At 49.8% G+C, this 15,202-nt stretch overlaps 1 protein-coding gene across 6 annotated transcripts in view; it reads left to right on the top strand.

Moving 5' to 3' along the window:
- The window catches only part of CRTC1 (CREB regulated transcription coactivator 1), a 43,705-nt gene extending 30,848 nt beyond the window's left edge, over positions 1-12,857 (top strand). For 2 of the 6 annotated variants that reach the window (XM_032092458.1, XM_032092459.1), the window contains 4 exons: positions 208-309; positions 5,329-5,415; positions 6,736-6,916; positions 8,039-12,857. In XM_032092458.1, coding sequence (XP_031948349.1) covers positions 208-309; positions 5,329-5,415; positions 6,736-6,916; positions 8,039-8,250 — 582 coding nt within the window. In that variant the 3' untranslated portion in view covers positions 8,251-12,857. The remainder of the gene's footprint in view (positions 1-207; positions 310-5,328; positions 5,416-6,735; positions 6,917-8,038) is intronic. The other 4 variants (XM_032092460.1, XM_032092462.1, XM_032092461.1 and 1 more) reach the window with 3 other exon arrangements.
- Positions 12,858-15,202: the final 2,345 nt, after the last annotated feature.

The following is a 15,202-nucleotide window of genomic DNA, read 5'->3' as shown; positions in this document are numbered from 1 at the left end:
AGGCAGGAAACGCTCCCAGCTGTGCCTGTCCCTGCTCCGGGGCAGACCCCCAGAGCTCTCCCCCTCTTTTGGGACCTCATTCACACAATCCTGTCTTCCCACACAGAAACTGAAGAGGATGGTTTCTCCCAGCTCCATCACTCCAGAAGTTTGTATTTTCCAAGCCTCCCTCAATGCCATGGTGTTTAATTCTGTGTTGTTCTGTAGGCCTCACTCCAGCAGTACCGCAGTAATGCTGGATCCCCAGCCAACCAGTCTCCCACCTCTCCTGTCTCCAATCAAGGCTTCTCTCCTGGCAGCTCCCCTCAAGTAAGGGACTCTGTGCTTCCACAGGCCTTGCTTCTCGTGTGTGTTTTTAGCTGGATTTCTCCATCACTGCCCCATAGTTGTCTCACTGTGACTCCGTGTGTGCCTCATGCATCACTGATGTCCCATCTCTTCTGCCCTTCCATCCACTCCCACAGGGTTTCAGGAGCTGCTGAATTGCCTTTCTTAGCAGAGAATCACAGAATCAGGCTGCTGGTTGAACACATGGGGTGGTGTTTGTTTGGTGGGCAGAACCTCCAGGTAGAACCCTTTCAATTCCCAGGATCCCAGGGGAGCTGATGGGGGTGAAGTTGGGAGGGCAAGGAAGGGGGAATTTCAGTGCCTCCTGCAGCAGGAAATCTCCTGGGGCACTAAACATTTAAATATTTACACTAAATATCCCAAACGGATTTAGATCAGGATGGTTTTTATGTGGGAACACGCCCTGTGAGAGAAAACACTGGAGAAAATGCTCTTAAAATGAGCAGCTTGTGGCTGGCAGGGAATGGGTTCCCAGCACACTCCCTTGCATGCCAGCTGCTTTTCCTTGCTCTACGTGTATCTCCTCACACATCCACGTGTCCTGGATGGAAATCACAGCTGAGGAGAGTGTGTGATCCTCTGAAGGGGGATTTTTACCTGCCAGCAGCAAGAAATTAAAAAGGAGCAGATTTTGAGGGTGCCCCAGTGTAAGAAAGTGCATTTTCAGTGCCTGATGCTGCTGAAAGAGCCCCAGCTGGCTGCTCTGGAGAATCCCACCTGGAGAAAAGAAGTGCAGGGAATTCTTCCAGAGCATCACAAGAGTCTGCAAATCCATTTTCTGTTTCACCACTGAACGTTGAAGGCTATAAGGAGGATCCTTTCTAAATAAGTGCTGCCCCTTCATGGTTCCCAGGCAGGAGCTCTAGGTCCCCTTCATTAGCCAGGTCATGGTAAGCTCAGCCCTGGATCCAAGTGGCAGGAATTGTCTGGATTTCCTTAACCCTGGCTTAATTGCTTCTTAACCTCTCTCTCTTCTGCCTGCTTCTGTGAGTTCTGCTGTGCTCTGTGTGCCTCCAGAAACCAGCACTGTCCCCTAGAGCAGAGCTTGCTGCAGACTCTCACTTCTCACTGGGCAGCACATCCAAATTTAGGTTTTATGTTGATTTTTCCCCCTTTGATTTCTCAATTACTCTGGCTTGGTTTTGTCCCCAGACTTGTTGCCACTGGTCAGTCCCAAGGACCAGAGTGCAGCAAGTGGAGCACACCCTGGGCTATGATTTTTCCTGCTGGTTTTGTCCTGTAAAAACTTTCTCAGGTTCTGCTCTGTTTGAGAGGGACACCACAGCACTGAGTGGAAGGAAGAGGATTTTTTAATGCGGCTTTTTGTAGTATTGGCCTCTTAAACACCCACAGAATTCCTTAGTTTTGCTGAATTAAAACTGAGGTGGATTTGTTGCCTCCGGGAATGACCCAAAAGCTGGTGGTGGTCACAAATGTGAAACGTAGAGAGAAGAAAAACCAGTTTGGAGGGGAAATTGAGATTGGTTGTGAAGATGGGGCAGCTCCAGGCAGCAGAATCCCTTAATCTGCCCCGAGTGAAGGCAGATCCCTTCCAACAGCAGAGTATTCCACTGTGGAGCAGCCTGGCACTGATGAGTGGGATGCAGTGGGTGTGACCAGGCAGGTGCCTCCACGTGCTCCTCTTTCCCCCATGGATTTGAGGTTTCATCCTCCGAGTGCCAAAGGACATTCCTTAAACCACAAACCTGGGCTTTGATTTGTGTCCCACACGGTTCATTCACCACAGGTTCTTCTCCATGCCCCACCTCTCCCAACCCCTCTGCTCCCGTGTCCCAGCCGTGTGTGTGTCCCACCAGTCCTCCCTGTCCCCACAGGGGTGGGAAAGCTCTGCCTGCCCCCCCAGCTCTGTGTTTGCATGGCTTCCACCCCCAGTGCCTTGGCTGCTTCCCTGCTCTCATCCCTGGCATCCTGTTCCAGTTAGACAGAAATATTCCTGCTCCAGTGGCTCTGACCTGGAGAACCTGGTAGGTATTTTTAGATGGATCATTCCAGCCAGGGATTTGTGCTTTGGGGTTGGTTTTTCCTCACGGTCGCTCCATGAAGCCCAGAAGATGCTCTGGTGACTTCGCAATGGTTCTGGAGATGGTGTTTGCACAGTGTTGTTCCTGGAGTTGTTGATAAATGATTCCAAGGCTCTGAAGTGTTGAAGGAATGACATTTCCAGTGGGTTTCCTTTGGGAATTCCGGTGCTTGCAGCTGTAGGAACCAGCACCCTTCACAGGAGGAGCAAACCCAGGCTGGCTTTGGGTAGGAGGCTCTGAGCTGGACTTGCACAAGCACATTCTGCTCTCCTGTTGATTATCTCTCACGTTCCTCAAAGTTTTTGGGATGGGAACAGTGCTTAGTGAAACACAGAGATTTTAGGGATTGTCCTCATTTTGGGAATTGTCCTGCCACTCCCATTCTGTGGAATGAATGACAGGAGTTCATGGGAAAAAATACCTCGATCCTCTTTGGAGCTCTCGAATAGCAGTTGGGTTTTAGTGCTGGTTTTGCTTCCCATCGAGTCTATGTCATCCCAAAATTCAGATTTTCCTTAGAAATGGTTATAAACCATAGATTGGTCTGGAATTAGGTTGGATCCAGTGATCCCTGAGGTCTTTTCCAACCTCACTGATGCAGTGATCACCCAGAGCTGACCCCGTTCCTGCCTCTCGGCTGGGAATCGTCTCCTGATCCACTTGCTTGAGTGAGCTCTGGATTCTGCCTCCAGTTTTTTAGGAGCAGCAGATGGAGCAGGTTGGATAATGGGGAGCTGGAGTAGTTGATCAAAGCCTGACAGGGCAGCAAATCAGGTCTCAGTGGTTAAAAAACCCCCACATTTTCTTTAAATTGCTCTAAGGGGTGCTTTGCTTTTCTCTTACCAGTATCTTATCAGTGGCTCTTGTGGTGTTTGATCCCTCCTGGTGTTTGATCCCTCCTGGTGTTTGATCCTTTCTTTCCAGGGATCCAGCAGCCTCCAGAGTGTTGATGACCAGGTGATAAATTGGAAAAGTGGCTCCAGTTCCAGCCCTTTCCCAGTTTTGGCTGCACATGGAGCAGGGATGTCAGGGATTGTTGGGTGGTCTGCCTGTGACAGACCATAAATGCCCGGGAAAGTGAATCCCAAATCTCTTTTCCAAGTGCATCCAAACCATCCCTGCTCCGAGCAGTTCTGGGATCAACCAGGATCTGCTGAGCCAGGATTTTGGAGGAGGAGTTCCAGCCATGGAGCCTCAGGCTGGGAATTTCTCCCTTGATCCACATTCATCCCAAATCATCCCTATAAATCAACCCCCATCCCAGGGGTCTGGCTGGAAGTGGGGAGGTTTTTAAGGAATATCTTGGTGCTTCTTTCTCGGTAATCCCCTCATGGAAGGACAATTTAGGTGGTTTTTGAATTATTTTTTAATACAGGGTATTTTTTTGAGGGTCTAAAATCTGTGCCTGTTCTGATTCTTCCTAAGCTTTTCCTGAATTTCCCATGCTTAGGTTTTTAAGGAGGAAATTTGTAGCCTTCTGCTTTTGCCATCTGGATAAACCAGCAAGTGAATTTTGTTTTCCAAGAATGAGACAATCACTCCATGGAAATTGTCTTCTATAGATGTTCTCTTTGTTAGTTAATAGTGTTTTTTTTCAGCAGGATTATCAGGATTTGGGAATTTTAAATCAGGAGTGATGTTGCTGATTTTTATCTGGCATTTTTTTGGGACAGGATTAAAACATGGACCTGAAATTCTTGATAAATAATGGAGGATAACCGAGGGAGGGGACAGTGATTTAGCAAGGCTGAGGAATTCCTCCTGGAATTCTTCACTGGGCTTCCCCCTGACCTTTCCTGCTCTGCAGTTCCCATGGAATGACTTTAAACCGGGAATTTCGCCATTTGAGGCTGCAGATTCAGAGCCAGAACAGCCCCTCCCGCCTCATTTGTGAACACAAAATTCCAAAAGGAGCAGAAATGCAGCTCTGTTGTCCCTCCCCGCGTTTCCCAGCGCAGTGTCCGTGTCCATAAATCCCAGTTTTCCGTGTTGTCCGTGCTCTGGGAGAAGCCTGTGGGGTTCTGTGGTGTCCCTGTGCCCGTGGCAGGTGCAGGGTCCGGGGCGATTCCCAGCGGCTCCGTGAGGGTCCCGAGGGATTCCTGCCTGCTCCGTGTGGATCCTGTGGGTCCCGAGGGATTCCTGCCTGCTCCGTGTGGATCCTGTGGGATCCCCTGGGCCCTGTGGGATTCCCTCCTGCTCCGTGTGGATCCTCTGGGTCCCGAGGGATTCCCTCCTGCTCCGTGTGGATCCTGTGGGATCCCCTGGGCCCTGTGGGATTCCCTCCTGCTCTGTGGAGATTGTCGGGGATCGCCTGGGCCCTGTGGGATTCCCTCATGCTCTGTGTGGATCCTGTGGGATCCCCTGGGCCTTGTGGGATTCCCTCATGCTCTGTGTGGATCCTGTGGCTCCCAAGAGGTTTCCTCCTGCTCCGTGTGGATCCTGTGGGATCCCCTGGGCCCTGTGGGATTCCCTCCTGCTCTCTGTGGATCCCCTGGGCCCTGTGGGATTCCCTCCTGCTCTGTGTGGATCCTGTGGGATCCCCTGGGCCCTGTGGGATTCCCACCTGCTCCGTGTGGATCCCCTGGGCTCTGTGGGATTCCCACCTGCTCCGTGTGGATCCCCTGGGCCCTGTGGGATTCCCTCCTGCTCCGTGTGGATCCCCTGGGCCCTGTGGGATTCCCTCCTGCTCCGTGTGGATCCCCTGGGCTCTGTGGGATTCCCTCCTGCTCCGTGTGGATCCCCTGGGCCCTGTGGGATTCCCTCCTGCTCCGTGTGGATCCTGTGGGATCCTGTGGGATCCTCTGTGCCCCGGAGGACTCGTGCGGGCCCCGGGCGATTCCCACCCGCTCCGTGCAGATTTCTCTGGAATTCCCGGTGCCGGGAGAGCCGGGGGAGGAATTTGGGATTTTGCACCATAAAGCCTCTGTTTTGTTTTCAGCATTCTTCCATGCTGGGCAGTGTTTTTGGGGACTCCTATTATGAGCAGCAGATGACAGCTAGGCAGGCTAATGCCCTCTCCCACCAGGTGAGCAAATTCATCTCGGGCCTGGCTCGGCCTCTCCCACATCAAATTAATGCCAATTAATTCCCAGTTAATTTTCTGTCACGTCCCCGTTCTGTCCATGTAGAGTTTTCCTTCTTTTTGTTTGTGTTACCCAGCAGTTTCTTGTTTTGTTTGGTTTTTCCCCCCTCCTCACTCTCTGTCCTCCCACTCCCACGTAGGTGTTTAAAATGTTCTGCCAAAAAAAAAAAAAAAGGGAAAGCAATTAAAAAAAAAAAAAAAAATAATGAAGCTTTTAAAAGTGAAAATAATGTCAGGCAGCTTTGAAAAGGGAAAAGAGTGAAAAGAAAATGTTAAAGCAGTGAAAATCAGCTTGAAAAAGGAAAAATAAGGTAGTTTGGAAGAGGAAAAATAGTGAGAATTTTAAAATGGAAATGAGCTTTAAAAGGGAAAAATAATGAAATTTGAAAGAGGAAAAATACTGAAAAGAAATTTTAAAATAATGAAAATTCATTTTAAGAAGGAAAAATAAGGAGAAGGAATAAGGAGAAGTAATGACAACTTTAAAAGGGATAAGCAATAAAATTTGAAAGGAAAAAGAATGAAAATGTATTTTAAAATAATGAGAATGAGCTTTGAAAAGACATTTTTTAAATAATGAAAAGAAATTTTTAAAATAATGAATTTTTTAAAATAATGCAAATGTTGCAAATTAAAATAATGAAATTAAATTCTAAAATGACAAACCAAAATCTTTAAAACAATGAAAATAAATTGGACAAAATTTAAAACACCGAAAAAAATTTAAAATTAAACATCATGGAAATACATTGAAAAATTAAAATCATTAAATATTTCAAGCTCCACATTTGTGGCTAGAATTGCAGTTGGGAAGGAGTCAGTTGTAGGTGATTGACTCCAGAGTTTGGGAATAATCCATGGCTGGTTTTATTTGGGAATAGTCAGAGCCTCCCTTGGTTTGGCCGACCAGAGCACGGATTCATTAAATTATGGAATACTTAAACCAGGAATGTGTCCAGAGAGGGAATTCTGGTGGGCAGAGACCTCAGGGCGAGCCTGAACTCCCTTTCTTTTCCTTTAGAACCTCCCTTTTCTTTCGTTCTCCTGATTCCCACGGCCCAGTTTGATTTGTGCATCCTCCTCCCCCTCCTCTGAATTGGGCAGGAAATATCCCGGGAAGCTCAGGGCCAACAGCCCCTCTTTGAGCACCAAAGCTAAAGATGAATTTGTTTGCCTGTCTCTCGTCCCGTCCTCGAGCCGTGTCCGTTGTCCCCGCTGTCCTTCCCGAGGTTGGGATTTAACAATTCCCGTGTTGCTCTGCAGCTGGAGCAGTTCAACATGATCGAGAACGCCATCAGCTCCAACAGCCTGTACAGCCCCTGCTCCACCCTCAACTACTCCCAGGCTGCCATGATGGGACTGACGGGCAGCCACGGCAGCCTGCAGGACTCGCAGCAGCTCAACTACTCCAGCCACGGCAACATCCCCAACATCATCCTGACAGGTAACTCCGGCCTGGGAATGCCGTTCCCAGGGGGGCACCGGGGGCACCGGGCCCTGTGGTGTTGGTGGCAGAGGGAAGAGGTTGTCCTGCTCCTCACCTGGGGCACCTCGGGAGATCTGAAGCTGTTGGAGTGTCCAAAGTTGGGATTCAGGGATGGGAAAAGGTCTTGACACTCAGGAGGAGACTGAGGGAGACTCTGCGGGTTCTGTAGCTCCTCCCGTGGGGCAGCTCCGATCTCTGGGAGCAGGGACAGGACCCAGGGAGCAGCTGGAGCTGTGTCAGGGGGTTGGGATGGAAAGCAGGGAAAGGTTCTTTCCCCCTGAGGGTGCTGGGCACTGCCCAGGCTCCCCAGGGAATGGTCCTGGCCCTGAGGCTTCCAGAGCTCCCTCCAGGAGCCTTTGGACACCACTCTGGGACAGGGCAGGATTGTTGGGGTGTCGGTGCAGGGCCAGGAGCTGCATTCCATGATCCTTGTGAGTCCCTCCCAGCTCAGGATATTCCATGATCCCAGCCTTGGGGTTTCTCTCTGTTGAGCCAAGAAAGGAAAAGGGGATTGTTGCTGTTGAGGGGTTTGTTCACCTGAGCCGCGGTGCCAGTCCAGGTGTGTCCCAGTGTCCCCCTCACCTGGAATCCCAGCACACAGGTAGAGCACCAGTTTTCCTATGGACTTTCCCTGGCTCTGAATTCCCTGGATCCTCTGCCGCAGCGAGGAGAAGCTGTGAGAGCCAAACTCCTTCCTCTGCTCAGCCCGAGCTGGCCAGCAAAGGGTTGGAGTGTCACATATGGTGGCCAGTCTGGTCACAGCAGGATTTTGGAAACAATCTCTGCCCAGGGATACTGTGGCTGCAGCCAGGGATTGCTGGTGGGAATGCTGGAAATGGAGGTTATTCCTCCTAAAGCTGAGGGAGAGAAAAGGGACTCGAGTGACACCAAACATCCAGACACGAATTTCGGGTTGCATTTGGTGGTTTGGAGATGCTGAGAGGAGCCTGAAATCTGGAGGAGGATGGATGTTATTTACCTGAGAGCTCCATAAATGTTCCCAGGGTTTTTGGGAGCTGTTTGATGACTTCCAGACCGGTGTTTGTCCGAGTGACCCCCTGTGTGTTCTTCTCCCCGCAGTGACAGGAGAATCCCCGCCCAGCTTATCAAAAGAACTGACCAGCTCCTTGGCGGGAGTGGGGGACGTCAGCTTCGACACGGATTCCCAGTTCCCTCTGGATGAACTCAAAATTGACCCTTTGACCTTGGATGGACTGCACATGCTCAACGACCCCGACATGGTCCTCACCGACCCCGCCACAGAGGACACGTTCCGGATGGACCGGCTGTGACTCCGGCCGGGCTCTTGCGGAGGATCCGTCCCGGAGGATCCGTCCCGGAGGATCAGCCGGAGCAGCTGCTCCGTGTCCCCCTGTACAATGAGTAACCACAGCTTGTTGTTCTGAGCTTGCCGCGCTGCCGAGCCCCTGTCCCCGTGGCGCCCAGCGATGTCACCCCCGAGCCGCTCGTTGCCGTCCAGCAGTAAGGAGTTTCCCGGTTTTCCAGTTTTCCGTTGGCCTTTTCCTCTCCAGAGCCCCCCTTTCCCCCACCAAAGCCCCGGCGGGACGCTGTCCGTGTCTCTTTGCACTAGAGAAGGGGTTTGGGCAGCTGAGGAAGGGCAGGAGATGCTGGCGAACACCGAAATTTGGGGCTGGAGGGGCGAGCCCCAGCTGTGCCCCCTCCTCTCTCCCGGAGTGGGAAGCAAATCCCTGCATTGCCACCCCCTGGAATTGTGCCTGTGCTTTGTGACACTGTTCCTCCCTCGAGGTGTCCCCAGGTGTGTCCCCAACCTCTTGTCCCTCCCTCCTTTCCCAGCAATCCCGGCAAAGCAGAGCCGCCGCCGGCCACCAATCCCAAAAATCCACTTTAAACACTATTTTTTTTCCAAGCTTTTTATGTTTGGTTTTGTTTGTTTGGTTTTTTTTTAAATATATATGTAATATATATCTATTTCTATATATGGCTACATATATAGAGAGCATTTCTGAGCACACATGAAAGTTCTATAATTCATTACTTGATTAGACAGAGGATCAGAACATCTTAAAGCAGCTAAAAAAAAATAAGAGACTAACCTGCATAATCCTAATTTTTACTTTGTGAGAGATTCCTGGGCAACAGGAAGGGCATTTCCATAGCAATGCCAGGCTCGTAGAATCATGATTTTTTAATTTTTTTATTCTTATTCATTACTTATTCTGTTACTTATTTATGACTTTTTTGTTTTTGTCGTTGTTGTTGTCATTTCTTTTTTTTTCTTTTTTTATTTAAATATTTGGATATTAGGAAAGTAGCTCAACTACATACAGCCAATGGAAGCACTCTACATAACTCTTGTACAGTACATTTTTTTTGTGGTTTTATTCCAGAAATATATTATATATATTATATATATATAGGTATTTTTAAACTAACTGGAATTTTAAACAGATGTTAAGCAGGAATAAGGGAGCCTAAGGCAAGTTTAGATGTTTTCCTTTGGAATAGGCAAAGTAGAGTGGTTGGAACTTAAAAATTCCTTCATTCACCTGAGGGAAAAAAATCTCTTGCTCCACACAATGACCAGGATTGAATCCTCCAAAATTCTGTTGGATTAAATCGAGAATTGATTGTTCCTGGTGGCCCTGGTGAATATTCTGTGCTGCAAATTAAAAAGATCCCATCCAGATTCCTCAGACTGGGAATTGGGGGTTTCTCTGTGGCCGGATCGATGGCGGTTCCCAGATTTCTGGGAATGAGTGAATTTAAAGGGGCTGATATTCCCTGCCCAGGGCACTGATGGAACATCCTCATTCCACTGGGATCTGCACGGGGACAGCATCTCCCAGCACAGGAAAAGGCAGGAATTAATCAGGAATTAACATGATTTGGAGTCTTATTAACTAATTAAAAATGTGACCCCCGACGGTGAGCTGCCCCTGGAGAGGGAAGCACTTCCATTCCACCCAGGATTGGGAGCAGCCACGTGGATTTCATTCCCCACACCCTCCCTAAAATCCCATTCCAGTTCCCAGTCCACACCAGCTGTGGTTTGTTCCCCCACAGTTCCCCTTCCCACCCCTTCTGCACCACCTGGATTTGCTTTTTGCCTCCAGACCTGTCCCTTTCTCAGCCCTTCCGAGGAAATCCCAACCCCCAGCACTCCCAATCCCAGGAAGCTTCTCCTTGTTCCTGCTCGGGAGCGGCGCTGGGCTGCTCTTAACGAGTTCCACCGCAATTAATGAGAGTCCTCCTGCAATTAACGGCCTCTCACTGTCCTCCTGAGTTCTCCTGCTCCTAATGAGTTATACTAAGTTTCTGTGTGCTTCCAGAAATCCGTGGGCTGCCGTGCTGAGATTCCTGCCTGCTCTGCTGAGCGGGAGCGGGCTCGGGATCTCCCCAATCCCGGGGCGTCCGCTCACCTTCCGTGCCATTTGTTGACCATTTGCACTAAAAATGTGGAATTTTTTCTTGGCTTCCCTGTGTTTTTTGGGTTTTTTTTTGGTTATTTTATTTTATTTTATTTTATTTTATTTTATCCTTCCCCATGCCCTCCAGAGGTTTCCCCGCATCTCTTGGCAATGTTTTGGGATTTTTTGGCAGGGTTTGAGCCCGGTAGGACACGCTCACTCCTGGTGGCTGCTTGTTTCAGATCCCTCACGCTTTTTCGGTTTAAGGAGGATAAAAGGCAGCTCAAACAGGAGGAAACCTGGAAAAACCAGGAGGAATTTGGGCCCCAGGTGACTCGGAGCCCTTTGCTGAAGGTACAGTGTGAGCCCAAAGCGCTTCGTGCAGCTCCCGTAGCTCCGGTGGGAATTCCGTGTCGCTCTCCCGTTGGAATGACTCCCGTGCATGTGGCAATCCTTGTCTGTGATGTATTTTTTTAACACCAGAGTCACTTCAGAGCGAAGCATCCGAGCAGGAGCTGAGATTCCTCACTGGAGACTCGGACAGGGAGCTGTGGCTCCGGCTCCTTCCCGGTTTTTTAACTCCGTGTGTAAATAAGAGCTCTTTGTTTCTTACACTTGTAAGTCGACCTTGAAAATGGCCTTAATTTCAAATAACACACCTTGGATGCAGCTGTCACAATGAGGGACCATCCAGCTGAGAGAAATCCAGGTTCTGCTCCCTTGGGAGGGGGGAAGGAGCTGGGATGTCCCCGTGGGAATGCTGTGTGTGCCAGGATGGGCTCCAGCTGTGGGCAGGGAAAAGCTGCTTCTCATCCCGACCCTTTGAGATCCAGGAATTCCAGCAGCTCCTGCCTTTCCCTTCCCCAAGGGGAGCCTTTCACGTGGGAGCTGCCCCAGAGGGATTCCCCCCCCCCCTTCTCTCTCCTTAAAATTCCAGTTTTTGTGGCATCAGGCTGATCTGGAAGCAAACACAGAGAAAAGCATGGAGCGGACCCCAAGTGTTCCCAGCACAAATAATCTGCTTTTATTTCAAGTTCAGCACTCCCGTGCTCATTGTGTGGGGCTCCCTCCCTGCAGGTGGGAGCAGAAAGGGAGAACAAGAAAAAATCCCAAGGAGAAAATAGTGTTAATTGCTATTATTGCTGAGTTTGAGTTCAGTGGTGTTGAAGCTGTCTGGTGTCTCCAGGGGTGACTGTCCCACCCTCCCTGCTGAGTGACCCCCCCTCCCTCCGTGTTTTTATATCCATAACGAATTCATTCCCAAATTCCCAAGCTAGACTGTTGCATTTGCCAATACAATGGGGAAGAACAGGAATAAACCCTCGGTGCATCCAAAACTGTGATTTTTTTCCAGAAGCAAACCCAGCCCTGGTGCTGTGGGGGGGGTGGAGGGAGGCTCTTTTCCCTCTTTTCCCTGTACATAGATTTTCCCTCGGCGTTCCCGCCCCGCTGGCTCCGCACCGGCCGCATGCGTGACCCGGGCCCGGCTCCCACGGCTTCTGCATGGCAGGGAGCGCTTGCCAGCCGCCCCCCCTGTGCCCCCTGTCCCCCACACTCGGCCCGGGCTGGGCTCTGCCCCCTGGGCTTAATTTTCATTTTCAAGAGGGGAAAACGTTTCCAGAAACAGCCGCTGAATCGGTTCGGGAATTGTTCGTTCCTTGCGTGTTCCACGACCTCCTCGGAGGTTTCATGAATTCTTTGGTTAATCCATTTTTAAGAGCGCTCATGGATGAGCCTTCAGCTCAGAGGAGGTTGGGTTTGATGATCCTGGAGGTCTTTTCCAGCCTTGGTTTGGTTGTTCCTTTCCAACCTTGATTCCATAATTCTCTTCCACCCTTAATTTGGTGATTCTTTTCCAGCCTTGATTCAGGTTCTTTTCCCACCTCGATTCAGTGATTCTTTTGCAGCCCTGATTCAGTGGCTCTTTCCCAACCTCAGTTCCATGATTCCAAGAGCAAAAGCTGCCCCAAGTTCACCTAAAAGCAGCTCCTGAGAATGTCCAAAACCACTTAAATTTCCCTCAAAACCGAACTCTCGGTCCTAAAAACTTGGATCAACAATTAAGGAAAGACCCTGGAAACCCCCTCTGGACACGAAGGAAGCAGGAAGGCCCCTCCTCCCCCCGTAGATCCCGACCTTGGCTGTTTTTTTTTCGGGAGAAACCCCAAAACCAGCGCGTTTATTCCTCGGAGCAACGGCCCCCCCGTCACTGTGATGGCAATGTGAAAGCGCAGGTAGCCTTTGTTACGTGTGTCTGTCCTTTTTAAAAAACAACCAGGAAAACAACAAAAAAAAAACCACCCCAAAAAACCTCCCTCCCTCTTAGAATTAAACTTTGTAGTGTTCCTGTTCTTTGTATTTTGAGTTGCATCTTATTTATACGGCGCAGTGTAGGCATGGATTGCATGTCGGTTTTCTATGCGGGCACCACGACATTCTGACTGTGTATTATAAATCATTTTTACCTTTTTAAACAGGAAAAAAAAAAAACACCCAACAAAACAAAACAAAAAAAAAAAAAAAAACAACACAACAAAATCATTGTGTGGAATTTCTATACTGCAAAGCCAAACACTACATGGAGTCCTCTCTTGGTTTGTGTTATTTATTTTCCGAGGCGGTCGGGGCGGGCGGGGGGCGGGCGGAGCCGTGTGTGCGTTGCCTTATGTGGGCTTGACCAATTTTATCAAAATAAAGGCCTAAAGGGGTAAAATCCGCTGGCTCTTTTCTTCAGGGGGTGGAGGGATGGGATGGGAAAGCGTGGGGAAAAAAAGGGAGAGAATCCCAAACGCAGCTGGGCCGTGTGGGAATTAATCTTGGGAGTAAAGAGCAGAGGTTTGAGTTCGAATCCTACAATTCCAGCCCTGCAATCCTGGAATATCCCTTGTTGGAAGGAACCCACAGGGATCCTCATCCCAGGATACCCCAAGGACCCCATGATCCCGGAATAGCTGGGCTTGGAAGGGCCCTCTGGAGATCCCCCAGTGCAACCCCTGCCCACCCGGAGCAGGGACACAGGAGCGTGTCCAGGTGGGTTTGGGATGTCCCCAGGGCCTCCCTGGAGCTGTTCCAGGCTCTGCCACCTCCATGGAAAGTTCTCCCCATGTGGAGGTGGAACTTCCACCCCGTGCCTGGGAGCGTTGTCCGAACGCTCCGGAGCCGTGGTGGCCTTGGGGACAGGGACAGGCAGCTCTGAGGGACCGGCCATGCTGGTGGCTTCGGGTCAGGCCTAAAATCGTTGGATTTTAACGTCCTTTGGCTCAAGTTTTGGTGTTTTCCTTCATTCCGTGTGCTGGTGAGTTGGGATGGAGCCACCTTGGAGCTGGGAGTTGGACATGGGGTGGTTCTGTCTTGGGGTCTTTGATCTCCCTGCCCGGTGTCCCAGCCCCTGAGGGGACAAGGGACACACTCAGGGGAATCCACCCTGATGTCACCTCCTGGTCCAGGTGAGCCACTGGAGAATCCTCCAGCCCATAATTCCAGACACACAGCTGGGGTTGCTCCATGTGGCTGCTTGAACATTCCCAGGGATTCCTCAATCCTGCTCCTCCCCACTGTGGCTTAGGGGAAGAAAAGGGATCAAAGTCTCCATTCTAAACCCAAGAATGGTTTCTGTCACTGGAGTTGTAAAATTTCTGAAGGAAAAACCATCGGGCTTGAACTTGCTCATAGAAATTGAGTTGAATTATGCCATAGAAAGGGAATTTTTGGAATTCAACCAGATCTCTCCTGTGTGTCCAGCAGGAAAAGCCCTTCCCAAATATCCTGGCTTCTGTCTGATGTCACCTGTGAGAGGAAAAGGTTCAGTTTGGCTCAAATTTGCAATTCTTAAGGTATTAAATGAGGAGATAGAGGTGACGTTTCCGCCCTTGCAGAGATGTTGGATATTGGAGTTCTGTGATGTTTGTGGGGTGAAGTTTTGGGGGTTTAAGGCTCATTAAACCAAACCTTGTTGGATCCTGAGTGTTCTGGCAGGAGCAGCGGCGCAGTCGGAGGGGCCGGGGTGGGGCAGCATCCCCTGGACACATCCACAGCCCTGGGGCACCGTAAAACCCAGACAAAACAGGGCAGGAGGCTCTGGGGGCTGTTTTGGGGAGGAATCAGACACAACTTGGAGCTCTTCCTGACCTTTTGGGAGCCCCATCCCTGACCGGATTCCCTGTGGAAGGGGGAATGAAGGTGTTTCCTGAAGGGGAGCTTTGATTTTATCCAACCCAACCCAGCAGAGTCTCTGACTCAGTGGCAGCTGAACCCGACCTGGTGGAGGGTGTTGAGCTTGGGGAAAAAAAACCAAAATGATGCATTTTCAGCCTCAAAAATGCTGCTCTGGACAAGCAAAACCTTTTCTACTCAGACAATTTGTGTGTGATTTCACTGATTTATGCAAACAAACCCTGCTTGGTGCAGCAGCAGGGGCACAGAAATGCAGGAAAAGTCCCTGCTCCAGCAAAGGTTTATTTATTGTGTTTTTGTCTGGGTAAAGTGGAAAACTGACGTTGGCTTTAAGTGTTTGCAGCCAGGCCTGATGTGAAAACGCAGCTCAGCTCTGTGTACATCCTTTCCCACCTTTATTTTTTTTTGTGCGTGAATGCTTCTGTCTTTGTATCTTTGCATTCTTTGTAAAGGAAATGGAATAAAATTCAAATGTTTTTGCCTCTGGCTGCTCGGCTTTTTCTGTTTCATTTGTTGTTGGTTTGGGGGGGGGTTCAGTGTCCATAAGGAAACGGCAAAATCAGATTATTTTGGTTGAAAACTGAACTGGGGACTCTTCAAGAGGAAACTGCAGCTGCTCTAAAACATGGTGAGGTCTGAATTTAAACTGTCCCCGAAACACTCCCCGAGTTCTGAGGTCTCT

Source organism: Corvus moneduloides, chromosome 28 (genome assembly GCF_009650955.1).
Source record: "Corvus moneduloides isolate bCorMon1 chromosome 28, bCorMon1.pri, whole genome shotgun sequence".
NCBI lineage: Eukaryota > Metazoa > Chordata > Aves > Passeriformes > Corvidae > Corvus > Corvus moneduloides.
This window is presented reverse-complemented; position numbering and strand designations above follow the sequence as displayed.